General features: G+C 28.3%; 1 protein-coding gene across 1 annotated transcript in view; it reads right to left on the reverse strand.

Annotated features, from left to right (window-relative positions):
- LOC107449150 (hemicentin-1) overlaps positions 1–24,041 on the reverse strand; it is a 252,775-nt gene that overhangs the window by 104,664 nt on the left and 124,070 nt on the right. Inside the window, exon 3 of the mRNA XM_087150194.1 lies at positions 10,037–10,363. Within this exon, the coding sequence (XP_087006320.1) occupies positions 10,037–10,363 (327 nt within the window). The remainder of the gene's footprint in view (positions 1–10,036; positions 10,364–24,041) is intronic.

The raw sequence follows: 24,041 nt of genomic DNA on the forward strand, positions 1-24,041 counted from the left end.
TAAGTAGTCGTAAACCCATGAAATTGGGTCAGCTGTTCAACGACGGTTATAAAATAAGATTATAAGACAGCTGACAGTGCAGTGTTATTAAAAATAAAAATGAAGCATTACATGAAAAACAATGCGTTTGAGCAATATTTTAAATAATAGTGCGTCATCTTTGATAATTTTTTGAAATTAAGCACACACGTACTGACAGAAGAGATTTAACAATGGAACAAAAAAATACGGCGCAATAAGAAAAATAAATAAGGATAATTAAGTCAAAATAGTGCGTATGTACCAACAAGACTATTAAACACATTTAAAATATGCATTATCCCTTTTAATACACTTTATGAAGCAATAAAATCTCCACAATTATTATTAAAAATAACTGTTTTCTAAAAACTTTATTTCTTGTATGAGTTTATGTAATATTTTATTTCCTTGTAATAAACCACTATATGGTCCTTCAAATAATCCTGAAGATCAGCAGCGTTTTCTTTTCTTCCTAAACGCAAAACAAATCAGTGCTGAGTTAAGGTGTATCCAGCTTTCTTTCCTTAAGAACTAAATGAATTTCCCCAACAGTCACCTTGATATGAACTAAGGTGTCAATTTGGGGGGAAAGAAAAAAAAAGTAGAACTTTCTTTGAGATAAGACTTTGGGCCTTTCCGGAATCAAATTTAAGGTAACAAGACTTGTTGGTGCCACCGGTAAAGAACCCGAATTTTATTCTTTTATCTCAAGAAAAGGATTCAGAAATCTAAAGAGGGTTGAAATCTCGTCGGTCTAGTCAAAAAGTACTAAGCCGTTTTGACAAAGCCTTAGGCTAAGACCTAAAACATTGACTGAGTAGAATTTCTTCTATTTTTCGAACCTCTTCACTTCATTTTGACAATCTCAAGTGGTAAAAATCTTATATGTATCGATCCTATTGATGTAACATCAAAGAAAGTTACTCCGCAAAAGTAGATGATGAAGAGGTAAAAAAAAAGCGATTCCAAAATATATTTTAAATATTGTGTTGAAAAAGAAATTTTGAATAAACGTGTAACATGTATGTTTTCATATTAATATACAAAATAATAAATCCATCGAGATTTTCAAATTTTGTTAGCAATCAAAATAAAATCAATCTACATGATTAATTTTGAAAGTTTAGTATCTTTGAAAATTGGCGAATGTATTTGTGTTAAAATGCAGAAAGGATACTAAAATAATAGATGATGAATAGGGAAAAAAAGAGCTCCAAAATCTGTTAAAACTATCGTATTAAAAAATGAAATTTGCATAAACATATAACATGTACGTGTTTCTATTAAGATACAGAAGAAGAATTTTATGGAGATTATTCTCACATTCTATTAGGAATCAAAACAAAAGGAATCTATATGAACAGTTTTGAAAATGTAGTATTTTTTAAAGAAGTTAAATGAATTAATGTTAAAATGCAGGAAGGCAAAAGTAAGTGATTAAGAGGAAGAAAAACTAGCGATTTCGAAATCTATTTTATATGTTGTATTGGAAAATTATTTTTAAATAAATGCATAACGTGCATGTTTTCCTATTAGCATATTACATATGAATAATTTCATCGAGATTATTTTCACATTCTGTTTGCAAACAAAATAAAATGAATCTTCAAAGGCATTTTTGAAAATTTAGTATTTTTAAAATACGATTGATATATCTGTATGAAAATGTAAGATGGTTACTCCACAAAAATAGATGCTGAAGAGCAAGAAAAAGGAGTGATAACCCAGTTTTATTTAAAATATTGTATTGAAAAATTAATTTTGAATAAATGTATGTAACATGTATGTTTCCAGACTAACATAAAAAAAGAAGAGTTTTATCGAGATTATTTTCACATTTGGTTAGTAATCAAAGCAAAAAGGAATCTACCTGTTTAGTTTCAAAAATTTAGCATTTTTAAAATGTGGTAAATATATATTTGTTAAAATACATGGAGGTTACTCCCCAAAGTAAAAGAGGAAGAGTAAAAAAAGGAATTATTACAAAATCTATTTAAAATATTGTTTTGGAAAATGAATTTTTAATACATGTATAACATGCATACTTTAATATTAACATACAGGAAAGAGAAAAGTACAGTAAAAAAATTATGCTACGCAGTTATTCAACAAAAGTAGGTAATGGAAAGGAAAACAAGAAAAATACTTCAACCTATTGAACATAATGTTTTGCAAACAAATAATTTTGCATACGTTGCAAATCAGCTCACTTTTGCACGGTTGAGTGAGTTTTATATTAAATTACAAGTAAAAAGACATTTGTTGGAAATTTATTTTTATAAAATTTATTAGCAATCAAAATAAAATAAACGTATTGTTTTATTAAATGTATAGTTTTTTTTTAAATTTGTAGTTATTAAATGTAAATCTTGGTTAATTTGAATAAGCGTTTAATTAGTTTTTCTTCAAAGTAGAATATCCCAATGAACTGAAGAATTTAGATAATACATGATAAAAACTCGATTGGTTTGAAAAATATGGAGATGGAAACAAAACTTGCTATGTTTTATGCTCTCAAAGTAGGTGCAAATTCTCAAGATATGAATGAGAAAAACTAAATTATTTTGGTTACTCTCACTAATTCACCATTTTGAGACCAAGTCAGTTTGGTTTCTTCTCGTTCACGTCTGGCAAGTAATGAGAATATGAACGTTAAACATATCGAAAAATTTTTGAAGCAACGAAATATTTTAATCAAGTAATAGTTTTTCTCTTATTTATTCAAGGGTAGATTGGAAAAAATGCCTATACAGAAATGTATCACTAAATAATATCTCTAACACTTTACAATTCTTATTCCAGAGATGTTCTATTAAAAAAATTAAAGGATGACACGCAACTGTCGTTTAATTAAAAAGAATGTGCAATAAAAATTATTAAATTGTTTTGTTTTTATTCCTTTTACTCTCTTCCATAAAAATTCAGAGTTAATGGTAATTATTTTATAATTATTTTGTAAGTATTAATCTTTCTGATATCTTGTAACTCAGTGATTTACATGTTTTATTAATATTGTTCATATTAAAAAAAAAGATTTGTTTCTTTTCAAAAAGACAGCATTGTCACTTCCCAAAAGTTTTGTACACTAACGGAAAAAACAGTGAAAAAATCAACACTCCATGTAATTACATTTTATATTTAATAACGTCACTGTTGACTCTTGCTGAACCAATTACTTCATTCTCTAAAGTGTCACCGTTCTTGATTCGCAAGGCTCTTCTATGCATATTGGAAGAATTAGCGTCATTAAGGAGCTACATTACGGAAATATGTTAAGACTTTCCACGGCTGTTAAGACATATCATTGTTTATTTAGTACTCAGACTGATACTACAACACAAACATCTACGTCACTTACCTAGTTTAGGCATCAAGCGCACGTCCTAGACTGCTTGGGTCCTTCCAGGGAAGATATATACACTGCTTAATCCCTCCTGGTTTTCGATTTTCTGAGGGTTAATGGTCTAATGGGTCTTGTCTTACTTAGTCAGAGAGGAGAATAAGTTACAACAACAAGCCCCAAGCACAAAAGTTCCGCTTTAATTTAACCGCTTTCCCATCCAATAGAACCACATCACCTTTTCCAAACAAAACACCTAAAACTAAAAATTCCGAAATGGCTCCTCAACCTTTTTCCGAAAAAGCTTCCGAAAAAAGTTACCCTACCTAAAAATAAATAAACAAGCCATTCTCGAAAGAAAGAGGATCGAAAATACTTTCAACGTGCCAATCAATCCACTTCTGTTGCTCTGAAGACTATGGATTTTACCATTGTATTTTTCTGACGATGAATGTCTTCTTTACTGATACTCTGCTTACGGCGTTTCCATTCAATCATTTCCATAATTTTCAGAATGCTTATATGTCTTATATCATGAAGAAACGTACTCGCCTGGTAGGTATGAAGCAATTGTGATACCCATTTAAAACCAGGTAAAAAGTCGACAAATCCTGTTAGTTATCGCTCTATAGCGTTAACCCAGCTGTCTTTCGAGATCATTTGAGCGTATGGTCAATTCACGTCTATTATATTACTTGTAAAAAATACCTCATGATTCTTAAAATTGAGAAGACTTTGGTAAGGGAAGTCTCATGATTGATAACATAATTGTCTTAAATCTCGTATCCGTAACGCATTTGTCCGGCAAGACTATCTCATGTCCATCTTCTTTAATATTGAGAAAGCTCACGATATGGAATCCTTAAGAGGCTCTAATTTTAACTATCGTCCTGAAACATTTTCTCCTAAGCGGTATTTTCGAGTTAAATTTGGTACTACATTTTCCACGATCTTCAATAAGGTTGAAAGTGTTCCTAAAGACAGTGTTTTATATGCCATACTTTTATTATAAATGTTTCACTCATCTTGAACATGCTATCACTTTCAGTATTTGGTTCACTTTATGTCGACGATCTAGAATTGTTATTCACACGATTAGACATGTGCGTCAACTGCAGTTTTGGTGTGGATAATATTGCGGAATGGTTTGAACATCACATGGAGTGAAATTCATCATTATAACAGTTTCGTATTTCTACGCGCTATTGGTACTTTGTATTGTATATAAAAGTCTTTACCTGATTTCATTACCATTTTATTTATACTTCATATGTACCATTTTACCTTTTTAATGTATTTTATGGAATTTCCCCATTTAGTGACTTTTAAATTAACCTGTCTAGCGAATTACTTTTTTTTACACTTATGTACAAATGTATTTTAAAAATGGAAAATTGTAGTATGTGTTTTCCTCTATTATATTTCAGCGTAATATTTGGCTCAGCATATCCTTTAGATTATACTCTACTGAAATCTACATTCAATTAAATTCAATTCAACGTACCTTTTCTCTTTAAATGTTAATTTTGAGTTTCATACATATCTGGTAATATCTCCTCTTTCTTGAGCACTCATTGCACGGCTTCTGGGAAATTTCCAATTAATGCTATAATGTTAAGGACTTAACACGAAATAATAGAATAAAACATGAATGAGAGAATTATATTACAAAAATTGGAAGGGGTATAAATTAATATTTCTTTAAAGTTAAGAAACTAAATATTATACTTGAGATTTTAGCCGTTTTCTTCAAATGGTCATTTTGAGCTACATAAAATATCTAGTTGCAGCTCGCTTTTAACGCGATCTCATTACACGGTTTCTGGGACTTTTCACTGATAAATGCAGTGAGATTTATGACTTTACAGGAAACTCTACTCTTCGGGTCTGGTAGTCGTAAATTAAATCATAATTTCCACACCTATACGGCTCTTTTCCTACGAAGACTTAATATCCGGAAGTAGAGGGTGGAGCACTACATATCTCCTTGGACGTGTTATAAATGTCAAGAGAGAAGCTCTATTTTACGCCCCATCGGCACCTGAAAAGTTTTGAGGTCATAATCTAATTATATATAGAAGTGAAATAAATAATTTCATTGCTTTCATTCCATTCTTGTCCGTGATAAAATGCTGAGCTTCGAGAATTTTATGAAAAGGCTGGAACCTTTTCTAACTACTTCGCGTGTCAGCGTTACAATCCGGTGAAAATGAAAGTTGTTCATGAGCTTAGTGTAGAGGTCTTAGAGATAATTCGGAATAGTACGTATTTATCCTTAACATTACATTTCCAAAAGAATACAAATTAATAAATGCAATAAAGTTTACGAAAAATTATAGATCGTGTAATATAAAAATTAATCCCTGTGTATTAAGCCCTAATAATATATTTCAATCCCTAGAAAAGTTGTCACACGCTTATATATATATATATATATATATATATATATATATATATATATATATATATATATATATATATATATATATATATATATATGTATATGTATATGTATATGTATATGTATATGTATATATATATATATATATATATATATATATATATATATATAAGTTTATATCCGAAACATATTATTTTAAACAAAAGCAATTAACTGTAATAAATTTCAAATAGTCCACAAACAAATTTTAGCGAAAGACATCATTGCTGAAAAAATTATATGTCTGTATATAAAAATATTTTTGATGATAAAAAATAGCCGTATCTAAATATTATTTTTATCACTTTTGAAACTTGTGCTATCTATCCTAAATATAGTATTATGAAATAGAGAAAATGAGATAATTCGCAACGACAAACTGAACTTAAGAAATTTCATGAAAATGCAGAACGTCTTCAGTCTACACACAATATTGTAATGATTAAAAACAGAATGTTTTATCCTAAGCATTTTAACATGAAAAAATGAGAAAAAGTTTATTTAATAATAAATTTTATTATTTTTTAATTGATAAAACATTTCTTAAATTCATACAAAAAAAAATAGTCTTACAGAGGTATTTGTTCAAATAAGTGTTTTTGATGATAAGAAAAAAATTGGATCCATCTACTGTGTAAAATTTGCTGATCTATTTTCGGTAAATACTGCTGCATAAATTACGATATACCAGATTTTTTGAGCTCCGAGAAAAATAGATTTTTCGGTAAAGAGTAATATAACTATGAACATGGTAATTTTTTCCGGAATTTTATTCAGAATTTTTTCCGAGTAATAACTGCTTTTCTATCAGTTTGAAAAAATGGGAATTCATTACATTAATATATTTTTATCCAAACTATTTTAGGAAGATAATTGAAAGATTTTTCACTCAAATGTTTAATGCATCTAGGAAAAGATAGAACGGTCACAGACTTTTTACGTGTGAGTTTTGTGCCCTGGCAAAAATATATATTTCATTTGTTCTTAATGTAGCTAGATTTAAAATAATTTAGAGCTGCATATACATATTATTTAGGTTCAAAGCATTATATCTTGCACTGAGAAAAAAAATTTAAGGTTCAAACTGCCAGAATATGGTAAAATTTATCAAGTTTCTTGCATATGAGAATATTAAACTAATTTTTACCGAAGCTCATCGGTAACAATTTTGGAAAAATTAAAATAAATTACGGTTTTATAATAAATGATAAATTTTGCTAAATGTGCTAAAATTTGGTTATTTCAGCGTGACAACTTAGAGCATGTCATAAAAATCATTCATTCGGTTAATTGTACTTTTCAGTTTTGCATTTTTTTCTAAATATGTGGTAATAAGATCTAGCATTTTATTTTGAAAACCAGAATTTCCGATAAACCGTTACCATATGAACGGTAAAATTCCCAAATGAATGATTTAAATAGAGTATGTTATGTTTTCTCAATTAAAAATACGTTTTTTTTTCAGAAGAGTCGTAACCAGACAGAACGGTATTTTTGCAACATTTTCTTTCTCTGTGTGAGATATTAATTGAATCAACCACTATATGTTTCTAATTTTTTTCGATGATGAAATATTAACTAATTCCGAAAGTGTTCAATGATTTAAGCAGATAAGAACATTTAGAAAAATATATTTTAATTCTAAACATTGAATATTTTTTAATAGTGCTAACAGAGAAAAAAGTTATCTTTTTTACCATTTATAGTTAAATTTTCTGAGATTTACTTTAACAATTCTGATATAATTTAAAGCAGTGTGTTAAAATTCTTGTCCACTTCAATGAAATTTCTTTTAAAAATAACTTAATAAAAATTACGTCTTATAAACAACAATGTATGCTGTCTCGTTTTAAGCAATGGTTTTTGATATAAGAAAACTATGTTTCTAAAACTTGTGCGTGAAACTTATTTCAACTTGATTACTCATATATTATGCCGTGGTTACTCTGCAGTATATATCATTTTTATAAAGATATTGCATAAAATTAGTTTTTGGCATAAGAAATAATACTATGAAAAAATAGAACAATCATTTACATTCCTGCAAAAACTTATAATCCTCAAATCTTTGAAAGCAAGGTTTTTGAGTTACAAATAACTTCCTCAAAGATAAAAAATCTATGATTTTTATAATATTTAAAAGCTGTATTTTCCGAACCGCAATTTTGTTTTTTAAAAAAAAAACTAAATTTGGAATAAAATTATTTCAACTTAAATTTATAATCAACATATACCAACCTATCTACACTCATGATTTAGATTTCATAATGGTTGACTCTTTAGAATTTTATTATATCTGAACTTTTATCATAATAACTTTAAACTAACGTAAGTCTTTATTCACTTTTATGCTAGTTGTGCTTAAATAAATAACTTAATCCTCCTATCTTAAACTTATAATAAACTTTTATTGTAGGAGTCAAATCCCAAGAAAAGCAAAGTTGTGAATCAGAAATAGAGGATAAAACACAGCCATGGTAAGTCTTTTGAAATCACGAAAGCTCCTTTTGTTTTGCTCGATATTATTTGAAATCACGAAATATCTTCGTTTTCGTCTGGAATCATTTATAATCAAAATTTAAGCCATGCCGTTTTCCGATGCTATATAATGTAAAGGATATAAGATATTATAAATACTCAAAATCAAGTTTAGCTTCCAGGAACAGCTAAGCCTTCCTGGAAGCTAAACTTCTATGCTCCAGGAACAGCTAAGATAAAATTAATTATAAAACATCCATATTTATTTAAGGAAGTTAAATTTCTTCATAGATGACGGAAAAGTTAAGAATTAGTATGTGATGTATTATGCTAAATTATTGTAAAACAAACTATCGATAATGTTTGGCTCGGTAATTTTCAAGTAAGGAACGAAATCATTAGCTGGATATTTTTCTCTTAATTATATCGTATTTAATTGTGCCTCTGAAGGACATACCGTTTTTTTATGAAATTAAGAAGATAATATAAGATTTAAATAAATAATTAGTTCAGTGAACCTCATTATTTTTCGAGATGTAAATAGATCGTTCTTCAAAATAGTAAAAAAGAAAAAAAAACTTTTTGATGAATTTTGACTGTAAAGGATTGAACTGATACTGTCAACCTTATTAGGCACCACCAAAATAATACTAATTTCAAAATACATTTAAAAAGTAAATATTTATTTTCTTTAAAACAAAACCCCTCCCAAAACTATATTTCTTAACTGGTTAGCATCCATGATTCTGATTCCTTTTTAATTATGGTTCTGAAACAGTATCATGAGCAGATAAAAACTTTCATCACTGTTAAAACACAAAATAAGAAGAAAGGGAAACACAGAACTGTAGTAGAAAATTACAAACAAGTCGCAACAAGGAGAAAGGATGTTGTCCCTCTTCATATGTATCTTTCATTATTTGTTTATTTATCTAGCTCAAGCTTGTTTCCCTTTTTAATTGTTTTAATTCTTCGTAGCCTCTTCCATATCTCTTCCTGTGTTTCTTTATTAAAGTAAGATCTTTATTGTATAAAAAAATAGTATATAATTTTACGGTTCATCAATTGTCCTCCATTCACGTGGTTTATCTTTATCCATTAGATGGTGTTAAAAAACAAGGGGTAAATAGTATACGGTTCATCAATTTTCCTCCATTTACGTGGTTTATCTTTATCCATTAGATAGTGTTCAAAAACAAAGGGTAAATAGTATACGGTTCATCAATTTTCCTCCATTTACGTGGTTTATCTTTATCCATTAGATGGTGTTCAAAAACAAAGGGTAAAGGGTATTAATCCATTTCTAACCTAAGAAATAAACACAGTCAGTTACTAAGTTCAACTTACATTTATACCAAATATTTAAACAAAAAAAAAATTGTAGTGCCGTGTTTATCTAACTTGATCCATTGATAAGTTGGATATGTTTATCGTTGTTTAGCTTTATTCATAAAATTGTGTTCAAAAACAAATGGTAAACTGCAGTAATCCTTTTCTAATCTGGATACTAAGCACAGTGAATTACTAGTTCAAAGTAAAATCATAGCAACTGTTTAAACAATAAAAGTTGTAGTACCGTGTATATGTAACTTGATAAGTAGATATACTTACCGTTGTTTAGCTTTAGCCATAAAATTGTGATTAAAAACTAAGAGCAAATAATATAAGTTTTTCTCTAACCTAGGTAATAAACACATTGAGTTACTTAATTCAACATGCCTTTATAGCAACTGTTTAAACAATAAAATTTGTAGTACCGTGTATATCTAACTTGATCCATTGATAAACGACATGGGTTGTAGCATTACTCCGAACTCTACATTCCACTTTTCCTCCAAGATCCCATCGTGAAAGAACAAAGCGAGCTGTAGAGGTTACGAAGTAGGTTCCGTTCCCTTCCGGATGAACCGCGGTTTTGACCGGAAGGGGTTTCGTGCCGTTCCACCAAGTTACTTCCGGTGCCGGACGCCCGCCGGATGATTTACACTCCAAGACGAAGGTGGAACCTTCCGAATAAGGGCCTACTGTGCTCCCGTTCCGGACCTTCTTCCCTTCTACTTCCATTTCTGGGTCTGAAGGCGTGACTGAAAAAGAAAGAAAATGATTCAAAGGTTTATAAAGTGATTTTTATTAGAAAAATGATTTAAATAACAGCTTCCGATATATTTTGACGTGTTTCAGTTAACGATCACGGATTTAGCATAGAGTATAATTTTAAAAGCTCAAATTGAGAGTAAAGTTAAGCAGAAAGAGAAGATTTATTTTACTTTTACTTAATAATATATATGTCAGATTGTAAAGGATGTATATAAGATTCTGTTCGATTCAAGATACATACTTTCAAGAACTTTAAATTATGTTGAAAACAGTTTTTATATTTTTAAATTTTGCTATTTGAAACGCGAGACATAATCTTTCATGCTTTTCATTCATTTGTTAATAATAATTTGTTAATAATTAATTTGTTAATAATTTGCTAATAGACAATTGTTTAAGTATAAAGTGTGCATTATCAATAAAATACATTTTAATAACTATTAAAAAAAAGAAAGAAATATTGATGGATAAATACGAAATTTCAAATAAAATTAATTGTCTGAAACACCAGATTCAGCTGATTCATTCAGAGAGTATTTGTACAGATTGAAAATATTATAAGCCAATAATAAAATAAACATGCTAAATTTGAAAACAAAAATATAGTAGATTGCTAATAAAAGTAGCAATTTTGTTTACAATGACTATTTTGCAGAATTTGGAAAGAAATAACTAAAAGTTGGCAAGTTTTAGACTTTATTTCTATGTTGTTGCATGTAATCTTTTGTAGAAAGGGGAGAAGTTGGCAATCCTGCGATGGTTTGAAATTACTGCAGTAGACGAAAAAATTACATTTGTAATATAATAAGATGTATCAAAAACTTAAAGCTTAGATCTTTTCAGACCTAATGATAGGATGTATTGTTACATGATTGTTTTTTCAACATTTCCTGAAGCTTAAAGTCTAAAAGCTTGCTACCAGTATTGGAATTTATTATCTATTTGTATTTTTCAGTAAAATGATAAGACTCTCAAAATAAGGGAGATAACGCAGTATTTAAATTATAATCCAGAGCATTTATTTAACTCCCTATCACTTAAAAATGTTCTGTTTAAATGGACACATAATACGACTGTACATTTAATTTCAATAAAACACTTCTAGTTACAAGTCTGTTAACTCTTTTAACTGATTAACTCTAAGGTATATCCCTCTCTCGTTGTTATCCAGGCTAACTATTTTCGGCCTATAATATTATTTCACATTTGCAATTGTTCCCATATAAATCCAGTAGCAGGTAGTACTTGCAATTGGAATCATTGTAAAATGCCAATTCAATTTTCAAGGTTGGAAAGCGCCTCTCAACATTTATGCAACTGATTTTTGACTGCCTTATGTTATACCAGTTTGCCTCAGTTATAAATGAAATTGAAGCAAATGATTTTGTTAATTTTTATTAATTTCTACTTTATAAATAGTATGCATTGCTATTTTACAAATATCTCTTTTTTTATCATAGCCTTTACTGAACTGCACAAAGTTGGGCAGCGCAAGTGTTAACAAAAGTGTAGTACAAAAAATTTTGAATTATAAATATTTCAAGTATTTTGTAATGTGTACTACCCGCCTTTAGCATCCAGCTATTCTGATTTTTTTAAATGAGTTTTATTGCGTGTATATGAGATACTAAATTGCAAAAAATCAACCTCATTTATAAGAATCAATTAATATTTCACAAATTATATTGGTTTCATTTTAACCCCTTACATCTTACTTCTTAAGATATATTACTGAGCATCTTCCTGGAGCATTTTTCAACATTTACATATACACATGCACAGACATTTCAGCTTTTACATGCACATACAAATAGAATTAAGGGGACACAGGATTTCCGAAACTAAAAAAAAGGTAATTTTTATTCGTCTATTTTCAAATTTCAGCAGAATATTGGTAATTAGAAAAAATAATCATTAGTATTAAAGTTATAGCTAAAAGTATGGTTTTTAATTATTGATAATTGAGAAATAAATAATTACTTTTTTAATTAAATTTTTTCCAGATACGTTCTAATAAGTATTTAAATAAATTTAATTGGTTATGGCAGCAATGTAAAAATATAACGTAACTAGGCATTAAGTTGTTATTTTGTCACTAAAAATGTCTTCAAAAACACGCTTCAACTATGTTCGTTAAATTATCAAACAATTTAATTAAGGTATGTTATTTTATTTTAAAACTGTAGTTGAACAGCAGACGAAATTTGAGTTTACGACTACCTATGTTCAACTCCTTAGCCTTGTAATTAAATTAAGACATTGAGTTAATCAAATGCCTCAAGAATCAAAGAGACGCATCGAAGAGTATCGGAAGAATTTTTACTTTACTGCAAGGAACTTTGAAGTTGTGAGAATATTGAAAAATTCCATTACGAGAAAAAGCAACTTTGTCTAAGTATTGATGCATGGACCTTTATAAATTTAAAATCTTATAACTCGGTAAAAAAAAAAAAAAAAAAAAAAAAAAAAAAAAAAAAAAAAAAAAAAAACTTTAATAATTTTTTTTTCTTCTTTTTTTTTGGGCCTATTACTCAGTAAAGTGTAATTTCTTTTAATATCTCAAATTCATGATAGATTGAATGATTCATGAAGGAGTTTTGAAAGATTTTTCTTCTTCGGAATGTCCAGTGCCCCTCTTAATAGCACGATTGAGAGGACGCTAGCACTACTGAATAGACTACTAATAGCACTACTGAAATGACACAAATAACACATTTCTCATAATCAAAAATATTAAGTAAATATATAATTATATTTAAATTTATAAATTTCTGTCAGAAAATTAGTTTAAAATTTTAGTAATATTACAATTTGAAAAAATTCACTCATACTTTATGTAGTCACTCTAAGATTCTATTTAAAATACTCCATTCATGAACAATCCGTTTTCATTTTTGCAATGTTTATGAGATGTTGATATGCCTACATGAGATGATTATAGATATATGAGTTATTTCTATAATTTTTTTTCTACAACTTTTCTAGCAGAAACTCCTTTTATATAGTTAAAAACACATTTTAAGAAAAACAAAATTTTTCTTTAGAAAATGTGTTCCTTCATTCAAAAGAAGTGAGTATTTTATCCCTTAAACATTTAAAAATAATAATAATATACCTACAAGAAGGAAATTGATTGGTTAGTTTTTTTTAAGAAAGAATTCATAAGTAGTATTTATTTTTGTTATAATTTTAGAAACAGCTGCAAACAAGTCGAAAGAGTACATATTTTTTTACTAAAAAAAGATTTCAACGGCGTATGAAATTTGCCACCCTTGTCCTACAATCTAAGAAAATATGTCTTAATCCAGGGTAATGGTTGTCATCACGAAAATATTCAATTTAGCGGAAAATCAATAGCCATATATTTAAGAATAGTGTTTAAGAGTTTTTATTTGCACCAATTTTATGATTGTAGCTTCGTTTGACCTTTTTTCAATGACAGCAGTTAAAAATTAACTTAAAACTATAGTTTGCATTAGTAGTCGGCATGCTATGTATTTTTTTTTTCGAAAATAGTAAAGCTCATTTAGTTTTAGAATAATTTCAAGTGTGATATAGCTTTTAATAGAAAAACTTCTTTAGCGAATTATTTTTTGAATAATACTTAGTAATTATTTGTTGCAATTATACATTCATTTTTTGTAATTAAATAAATAAAAATTTTACCCCCGATTCCAAAGATGTTATTTTATTAATTTTTTTTTAATTTATAAATTCCGAAACACTGTTTTGGGTAAATTAAAATTTCATTATCGAAAGAAATGCAAAATTATTTCGCCAAATATATACATTTTCCAAATCGATAAAAAAAACTAAATATCATTAATAAAAATATGACAATTAAATTATTACAAATTATTGCACTCGAAGTATATTAATATCGTATTTTAACCTGAAAATTAATCAGGTGATTACTTCATCAAATTATAATAATAATAACGTTTTTCATAATTCTATTAAAAATTATCTTAGATCTTCTCAGTATTAAAATATTACTAAATACGATTATGAGTTGTTTTGTTTTTAAATAGTCTGCATATTGTTTGAGTTTGTATTCTCTTTTCGAAAACCAATAAATTTTAATAATTAGGTGATTAAAAGTTTTATAAAAATTAGGTGCTTAAAAGCAGAAAAAATGACACCAGAATCTTGATGTTTGTGTTAAAAAAAAACTAGCTTGATTGATAATTATAGTAATCGTTCAAATGTTACAAAGTGGTATAAAATATTGCAAGCATCATCAGGGCTTCTGGGAAGGCATAGATAAAATATTTCATATTAAGATTCAGATTAAATTAAAGTTTGAGTTTTCTGTTTTGATATTTTTTTATGTATTTTATGAATTACAGCAATTGATTAGATCAAATGGTCACATTGGAAATGAATATAAGATTTTTAAAAAAGCTCCTACTCTATTTCTTTTTTTCATAGTTTTCAAATAAAAAATAGCTTGTTCGTTACAACTAATATTTTCATATTTAAAAATTCTAATTTAGAATTTTCGTTTCAAAACTATTTGATAATGTTACACTTATTAATAACATTTCATTTTTTTAATGAAACTTTTCATTCATTTCTAGATCATTTGTAAAGAAAGATGCTTTGTTCTTAGATTATCATACATTTTTTGGAGTTAATTTTCGCTATATTTCATATCCCTAAAATGGAATATCAAGTTGATTAAATTAGAACTTTTTGCTCTTATTTTTTCTTTAAATCAAGGTTTTAAGAACACTACAGCTGCTCTTGCGATTTGGGCTGTGTACGGCGAGAATTCCATATACCACTCGTGATTGGTATTTCGAAGTTTTAAAATGAGAATTTTGACCTCAAAGACACAATAAAGATGTTGGTCATGAAGAGTGATGACATCAATTTTTGTTCAGGAATTCGTGTCAAACAAAGTGAAACTGATAAAGAAAACGTGTTTCCACTCTTTAAACTTTTTAGTAAATTTAAAAAAGGCTAGAGCTTATTTGCCCATCAAACATCATCAATTATAATTTTTAAGGGGATTTGTTAAACACGCAATCAGTCTACTAAACTAATGAATTTATTTCATTTATAAAATGCGAGAAGTTAAAAACTAATATTCCGCAACTATGTATTTATTTCAAAAATGTATGCTATAGTTCAGTAACTACTCCTTATCTATTACGAAAATTCCAGCATTAAAATGCGTATATCGCATTCTCCTAACATCAAAAAATTTGAAAAGTAGGAGAATAAGCAAAAAAAAGTAGAAAATGCTAATAACTCTTTTACTTTTTTTAAAGAAGAAAAAAGTGACTGTAAACCATTTCTTCATACCCATAAAAGCAAGTTACCAAAATTTGCTTTTAGTTTCAAGTTATAATACTCAAAGGAACCTCCTGGGAATCACTTTTGATAAAGCAGAAAATAACTTCTCTAAAGTAAGAGATTTATTTTTTAAGAAAAAAATCTAAGTATCTAGCATTTTCAAAAAGAAATATTCCTTAGAAATATTTAAAAATTTAATTCGAAAGCTCTTTTTTATAACACGCAAAGTTTAATATTCATGGATTCTTCTTCCAAGCGATAAGAATTGCGTTTTACTTATTTATTTATTTTTGTTTTAAACAAATGATTTTGTTTCATTTATTTTGAATACTGAAATTAATGACTTAGATTGCATTTATTGATTTATACACTATGAATTATACTATGTAAAAAAACAATAATTATTGTTAAATGTGAATGATTTATACTTTTAACTTTTCGAAGAATTTTTATAAATACCCATTGTATATTTTATGTATTTCAGGTCAAAATCTTTAATTGAAATTTACCGTTGTTTCATGTCAAATAGATTTTAAATCATACTTAGTTCATAATATTGTTGATTTTGCTTGGATTTAGTATGTGGTATTGGTAAAAATTGCTGCAGTCTGATTCCGCCTCTGGAAATCTAGTGCAATTTTTACTGAGGTAACAGAAAAAATATGTTTCGTCTTCGGAAAGTTTCTCTAGTTGAGGTGGTCAGAGTTAATGGATAATAAGTTAAGTTTTGATTTTAAAGTGGGTTCAATCTGATTCTCGAAATAAGGAATTTTAAAAAGTGCGACTTTTTCAAATCTTTACTATCAAAATCAGTTTAGGGTTTCTTTTTTGTCTAATTTGCCGATATTGTCACGATGATGCAATTGTTTTTATTTTAATGGTTGATTTCAGTTAGATAATTTGTCTAATTTAACCTTGGCTATGAGTTGTATTCCTTCAAGAAATATTAATTACCTAATCATATTATTAAAAAAATAATTAGTTTAATGTATTTTACAGCTTTTTATTCACTTTTTTTTTAGATTTAGTTTCTTTAAGTTACAAACTCTGATCTCTCTAAACTAAAGTTTTCTTCTTTATAATGATACCTTTAATCTATTTTTTATCTAAATGTTTAGCATCTACATAGATCTACAAGTTTTGTTTCATTACAAAACTGAAAAAAATTGAATGGAAAGGGTTTAAATGGATAAAATTAAATATTTTTATCAATTAATAAAGAAACGCGTGTAATGTGTCACTATTCTAAAGTACTCGGAATATATTTTTATCTTTTAGAACCAAACATCTTTCATCATTCAATTTTTATTTTTATTTTTTTCAAAAAATACATTGTTTCATATGATAATTTTATTTGCATTTATATCACCATTCAAACATTTTAAATCAATAATTTAGATTAAATAATAACGATGATAAGTACATTTTTTCTATGAACACGTATCTCTTATGTCATTTTACTCAATTTCCATATCCCATGATTCCTATAAACAAATGATTTTCGCTCATTTGTACGCATCTAGCCTTAAATTTATAATGTAGCTTAAAATATATTTAGAGTAAAACTTTGACAATAAAGTGAATCTTAAAACTGGTATTTTAAATGTATGGTTCTTTGTAATTGCTGATAATTTATAAATTCTGTTTCTATCTATTTTATAATTATCTGTGAATTTTTTTTTTAATTTTCAACTCTATATTTACCAACACAGCTTTTAGATCAGGACTTCTAACTCTTAGCATCATTGTTATTCAATATCATAGTTCTCACTAAAAATTCCATATTTTGTTTAACCCGGATACTTTCTGAACATAGAATAAAGTAACTTTTTTTATATTTGTGTGATTTTCATAAATATTTGTTAGCATGCTATTTTTAAAAAAAATATTTATAGTAAGGGAATGAATAGTTTGCCTGTGTGTCTCTCTCTCGTGTAACTTCGAAAACCTTTTAAGCTATTATCCTGAAATGTGAATAGCGACAACAAAGGACAAATTTTGCCTTTCGAAAATTTGTTTGAAGTTTTCAAGTAAAAAGCTAGAATTTTCTTATTGGTTCAGAATTCGTTTTTGATAAAAATAAAATTTCAGATTATTCTGTTCAACTACTTAAACTACAGCATCAATGATGTTTTTTAGCTTATTTCTCTAAATAATCAAAAAATGAATTTATTTAATTAAAGGAAATATTTATTTTTTATTCGCAATGTCAGCATCTTGAATGTGGTAGCATAGGTAACATCAGATAAATTTAGAAAAGCCATCAAACTAGCATTTCTAAATTTATCTGAAACCACTTGTTTATGTGCTCACAGTTATACTTTAAAAATATTTTGATGTAAAACTGAATTATTTAAATCAACGATACTTGAAAAAAAATGATGCAATAAAAATAAAAATTAATGGGGAAATAAGATTATTTTTTTAGAATAATGGCAAAAACTATCACTATGCTATTATTGTTTGATTATTTTTGGTACTAAAAACTAATTGAAATAAAAAATTAAGCTACTAAAAAGCAAAATTATTGGAGAAATCGCAACAAGTTAGTTAGAAGTGTAATAAAACATCATAATATTATTAACGCTAATCATGCCTTACATTTTGTTAATAGGTTCTAATTAAATTAAAAACTAACAATCAAAGTTAATGAAGGAAATGTATTTTTTTCGTGTAGAGAGATATTGTAAGAAATTGTAATACTGCTATTGACCCCAATGAGGTGTAATTAACTTAGCTAATGAGGTAATAATTGAAATAAAAATAACTTGTAAACTAAAAAACAAATTTAGGTAGAAACGGTACTAATTCATTTAGGGGAAACGCAAAATACTGCCATACTAATACCGAAGTTAATGTTGCTAAATTTCTTTTTGTTTTAAACACCCTTGGTATTATGGCATTTGGTGCCGTTTTAATAGGTACCAAATATAGTAATAAAAGTGCGATTAGTAAATTTTTGATACCAATGAAAAGTAAGTCAATACTGTGAAAGTTTCAAAATATATATATATATATATATATATATATATATATATATATATATATATATATATATATATATATATATATATATATATATATATATATATATATATATATATATATATATATATATATATATATATATATATACTGTAGAAAGATTTTTTACGAGCCCACTAAAGACATAGATACCAGAGAAAAACACTTGCTTGTTGTAAATTCGACCACGTGAACATCATATATCCGCGAGGATGTATGATGATACTAAATGATACTGAATGCAGTTAATTTTTGTTTGATAAGATGAACAACTGAAAACCTGATTTGCTTAATCTAATAACGTAAAGTCACAGACAGAACAAAAAATATTAATTACGGAAAAAAAATTAATTATTTTAAATTTATTAATTGTGCTACATGTCTTTCAATTTTGTGTTTGGTTTCTTAGAGTTGTCCAGTACTAATTTATTGACAGTTTGCTTTTTTTCCCCATTCAGAGAACGAGTATTCAGATGGTTTCATAAAAACAAAAAATATATACATTGAACAACTTTCATAAATCAAATAAAACGATATTAAAATGTCAATAAAATTTATATTACTAATGATTTTATTATTTAATTTTTTTAATTTTTTGTTTTAGAAACATTTTTAGAAATATAGGAAAACTAATTTGCTTTCTTGAAACATTTATAAAGTTTAGTAAGTTTCTAGACCTTTATTATCATTTGTTTAGTTTAATAAATTTAAACTCGCGTCACAAAACAGAGCTGAACTTTTACAAGATAAATACTAATCTTTAAATCATGACTTATACTTTTCACAATAAACAGCTTCTCTATAATCGCTTTTTCTCATCATCCAAATTTAATATCAACACAAATTTTTTTTAAGCAAAGTTTTTTTGCGTCCCCTGCATAATCTCGTAAAATCCCAAGAATCCTGTTTTGAGATAGAGTAGAAGCTCCATAGAATAAGACATTTCACCATCCTACGTGTCTGCCCTCTGATCCCTAGGGAAAAAAAGAAAGTTTTTTTTCCCTCTTGTATTTTCTCTCTCCAGGGAAAGGTGCAATCCTATCAATCTTTCAAACGACTCCGTGTTATGGGACAGACACTTGAAATCCACCATGTTTTTCACTCGTCTTTCGCTTACCTGGCCATTTCGGATCATCCATCTTAGGGAAAAGACAGGGAAAACCGTAGCTTGAGTTGATGGATGTCGTCCAAATGTTGATAAATATTTGAGTTTAATGCGGATGAAGCAACACTCGTTTACGTTGTTTACTGTTTTCAGTCGACACGAATTAAATATCACCTTTCCTCTTCGATGAAACAGTTTAGACTCACGTAGCGAGACCCTGTCATTCGAGACTGAAAGTTAAATTATTTGAGAGCTCTCGAATCGATAAAAAAAGATATATAATCGAATCAAATTATGTTACCAAATAAAGAATTTTTTAGATTAGGAGCCGTTTTTATGCTCTTGACTCGAAAATAAATGGATTAAACATTTAAAAGAGATATTTTATTTTATTTTATAACCGTCGTTGATCAGCCGACCCAATTTCATGGGTTTACGACTACTTACGTTCAACTCCGTAGCCTTGTAATTTTGAACCAATCCAGAAGACAAGGAAACTCCTGGATCAGTACCCCCAGAGGTTTTGATTTGTTGTGGGAACATGGAGGACTTTGAGACTCGACGGATTTAACGTGCATCAGTCACCATTTACTACACGGGGAGTCTTCGGCCGGCGAGGATCGAACCCACGACCTCTTGGATATGGGCCCAGTGCCCTACCGACCAGGCTATCCCGGCCCTAAAAGAGATATTTGTAATACGAGTATTTCGTGTTGTTGAAATAAGGAGATGAAACTGCTTTAAATCCTTTGCTTCTAATGTTTAATAAAGTATATTACGCATGATTTTATCATTTATTTATAACGAAATAGTTTAATGCAGAAATTGATCATATATGGAGAAAAAAAGATTGGGAAAATTACCATACTTTACGGTAGTGAAATTTCTGAAAAAAACATAGTTCTGGTCAATTAAACCTAAATACACGGTATTTAAACTATAGAAGGGGTGATATTCTATTCATATGGTGGAGGTTTATCTGAAATTCTGGTATTCAAAATAATTGTTCTTATTACCACACATTTAGTCAGGAAAATGATAATAAATCTGAAAAAATGATTCGCTTTCATGCCATGCTCTAAGGTATCATGATGAAATTATCAAATTTTAACACATTTACCAAGTTTTACCATACATTATGGAATCATTTTTGCAACTAGTTTACCTAAATTAATGACAAAGCATTCCGATAAAAATATTCGAACATGGCGTTCTAATAAAGCCAAAAACACGTGAAATTTTACCATATTTTTGTATTTTGATCATAATTTTTCCCCAAAGTGTATTTTTTTTAAATATTAAGGCAGTAGATAGATCTCGGTTTTAATAAATATGTATGAATACATCAAACTTTACGTCGAAATTTAATACATGAGAATAATCTCAATTTAATACATGTAATCTCAATTACGAGGTCTAATTGTTTAAACTAGATCTGATGTAAAAGCGAAAAGAATTGGAGGAAGGGAAAAGAATTCATTCAGGGCTGTAACTGTTAAGTTATCGAGGCTAACTCTGTTACTGACAGGATAATTCTGAAAATAAAGCGCCATTTTTTTCACCTTTCTGAACCTGAAAATAAATAATACGTATTTTAAGGAGACTTTCACATCAGTGAAATTTTGTGAATTTTAAATAAAGAACATAAACTGTTTTAAATATTCTGTTTTTAATGTTTAATTCAGTGGATTTTACTGGTTTGTTAATTTTCATTTACAAATAGCTTGAATGACACAAGGGCATATTAATATGATTTTACTGTTTTTACTCAGACAATATGATGGAATCATGGTTTTGGAACTAGTTTATATTAGTCTCATGAAAAAGCAAGAAAAAATTAACTGGTTGATAAAATGAATGAAAAGGTAACTAGATTGCCTAAGATTCATGGATTTTGTATCGATTAAAAGAATGTAGTTATCTGATGAAGGAGATGTCTGTAAATGGAGTTTTTATTAGATAGATAAAGACAAAAAATAAATTAATTAATCAAATAAAAGTAACATCTATTGGATCTTTATTATTGAGTACCCTCCTCGCTTATTTACTAGTACTATATATTCAGGATTATAGCTAATCTCTTATTATTTATCGAGAATGAAAAGGGAAAAAAAGCATTGCGAATCGTAAGGTATAAAAAGATGCTTACTGAAGTAAATATAACCATAAAAAATTTATGGATAAAATTTTTACAAATACAATCGATGTATGAAATAAAAAAAGAAGAAAAAGCACCGTAACAGTCAAAAAGAAATAGCAAAAGAAAGTACTGGAAAAATTTACATAGAATATTCAGACAGCAATTAAACTTTTCAACCTGAAATCAACATGAAATCATAACCTGATTTTTTTAACAGGATTTACATTAGGTACATTCAACAAATAACGAAATGGAGATCATTTCATATCATACATTTGTTGAAACCAGAGAAAATTGTCTACATCTAGGCACTTGTACTATTGTAATTCGAGTCACATAATACCATGCTTTTTTAAAATTCTTCTCTACTGTTGGACTAGTCGCGCAAGTTCGTATTGAACTTGCCAATGCAATGCACTTGTATTGCATTGGCACTTACATTTGAGCTCCTGAAAGTTTGAAAAATTGCATGGTGACGGATTTGAGCAATAGGGTTGGGTGATCAGGATTTCACGAGCCTAACACCTACTCTGCATCCTTTAGTCTCTATGCTATCCCAGGTAAAGAAAAAAGTGGCAATTCAAATATTAGACTGCCAAAGCTCGCTCAAGTTCCAGGATATAATAAAAATGGAAAGGATATGAATAAATATTGTGATTCCATGTGGATGTAAAATGAAAAAAATCACTGTGTTAATATTATGTGATCAAGTCTTGCTAGCAACGATTTACTATCAACAGAACGATAATGCGTTTACACCTCTTCTAATCAAAAAGTAAAATTATAAGTTTCATTGTTCTATGCTTGCTATGTTTATTATTTTACTTCAAAAATGGTCTTACAGCTCTATTTCGGTCCCTGGTGACGAAAGATCCTTTAAAAAATAATAATAATAGTTATAAAAAAAACTAAAAAAAAAAAAAATCCTATACATTATACTGACTGAAAAGTAGTTTTGAGTTGGTTTGGCAGTTTTCTAGCTAGCGGATTTTAAATAGCTTAATATTAATCATAGTTACCTTCTATTTCAACTCTTAAAAATTTTACATCCTGCTATAAATGAAGGCATCTTGATCCCGAAGATGAATAGTTTGCTATAAATAACCCACTTGTCATGCCAACCAATCCTTCCATCTATCAACTAACCAAAGAATATTCCGAGCATTTACCAGATTTATCTTATATTTACAAATGATATAAATCTCTTATCAATATAGTATTATCAGTACCAAATACCATAAATTATACTTTCAAAACACTAATTTTAAAATTATATATATATATATATATATATATATATCCATTGTTGTAGTTATTTATGTATTTTTGCAAAATAAACAGTTTTCGTATAATTAAGGAGAATAGAGCAAGACCGAAAAGGTGGAAGTAATTGTGACTGAAGTGATGATTCAATTTATCAGATATTCTATTAAACTGGTTACAAACAGATGTAATGCTATTTGGAAATAAAAGAAACTAACGTTTATGTTTCTGTCGACGCCAATGTTTTTAAAACGACTGGAAAAATTTGGATCTTATAAATAGTTATTTAATTTGGAATTTTTTAATTGCTTATAGATTTATTTCAGCTGTTTAACGTCAGGCTACCTGGGTTCCACACATCTTGAGGACAGTCCTTTTTTTGGAGACCTTCCAAGCTTCTAACGTCATTGGAGGGAGAAAATGTTCTCAAATATTTATAGACGTCTTCAAATGTTCCCAATAGATGACAGAAACCAAACACCACATGACAGTTGTCAGAGAGTGAGTGGGCGACAGAGTTGATCAGCTTGTTAAGGGACTGAATATGCATGCTAAACTGTTCTAAATCGTGCTAAACTGCTCTACCGTAATATATGCAACTTCGCTCACGTCATAGGAAGGAGGAGAAATCCTCTCGGTAGGTGAGCAAAACTGCGTTAGCATGTTTTCGGAAAATCTTCAGAGATATTTTCCAGACCGCCTTCAATAGCCCATTGGGGGATAGAGCATTTGCCTTCCAATGAGGTGAACCGGGTTCGAATCCCTACATGGCTGGTCGATACGAACCGGCTTGAACTGAACACAGTGCTGACGTGAAATATCCTCAGTGGTA

The sequence above is a fragment of the Parasteatoda tepidariorum genome, chromosome 8 (genome assembly GCF_982258835.1).
Source record: "Parasteatoda tepidariorum strain Cologne lab strain chromosome 8, Ptep-v5.0, whole genome shotgun sequence".
Taxonomy (NCBI): domain Eukaryota; kingdom Metazoa; phylum Arthropoda; class Arachnida; order Araneae; family Theridiidae; genus Parasteatoda; species Parasteatoda tepidariorum.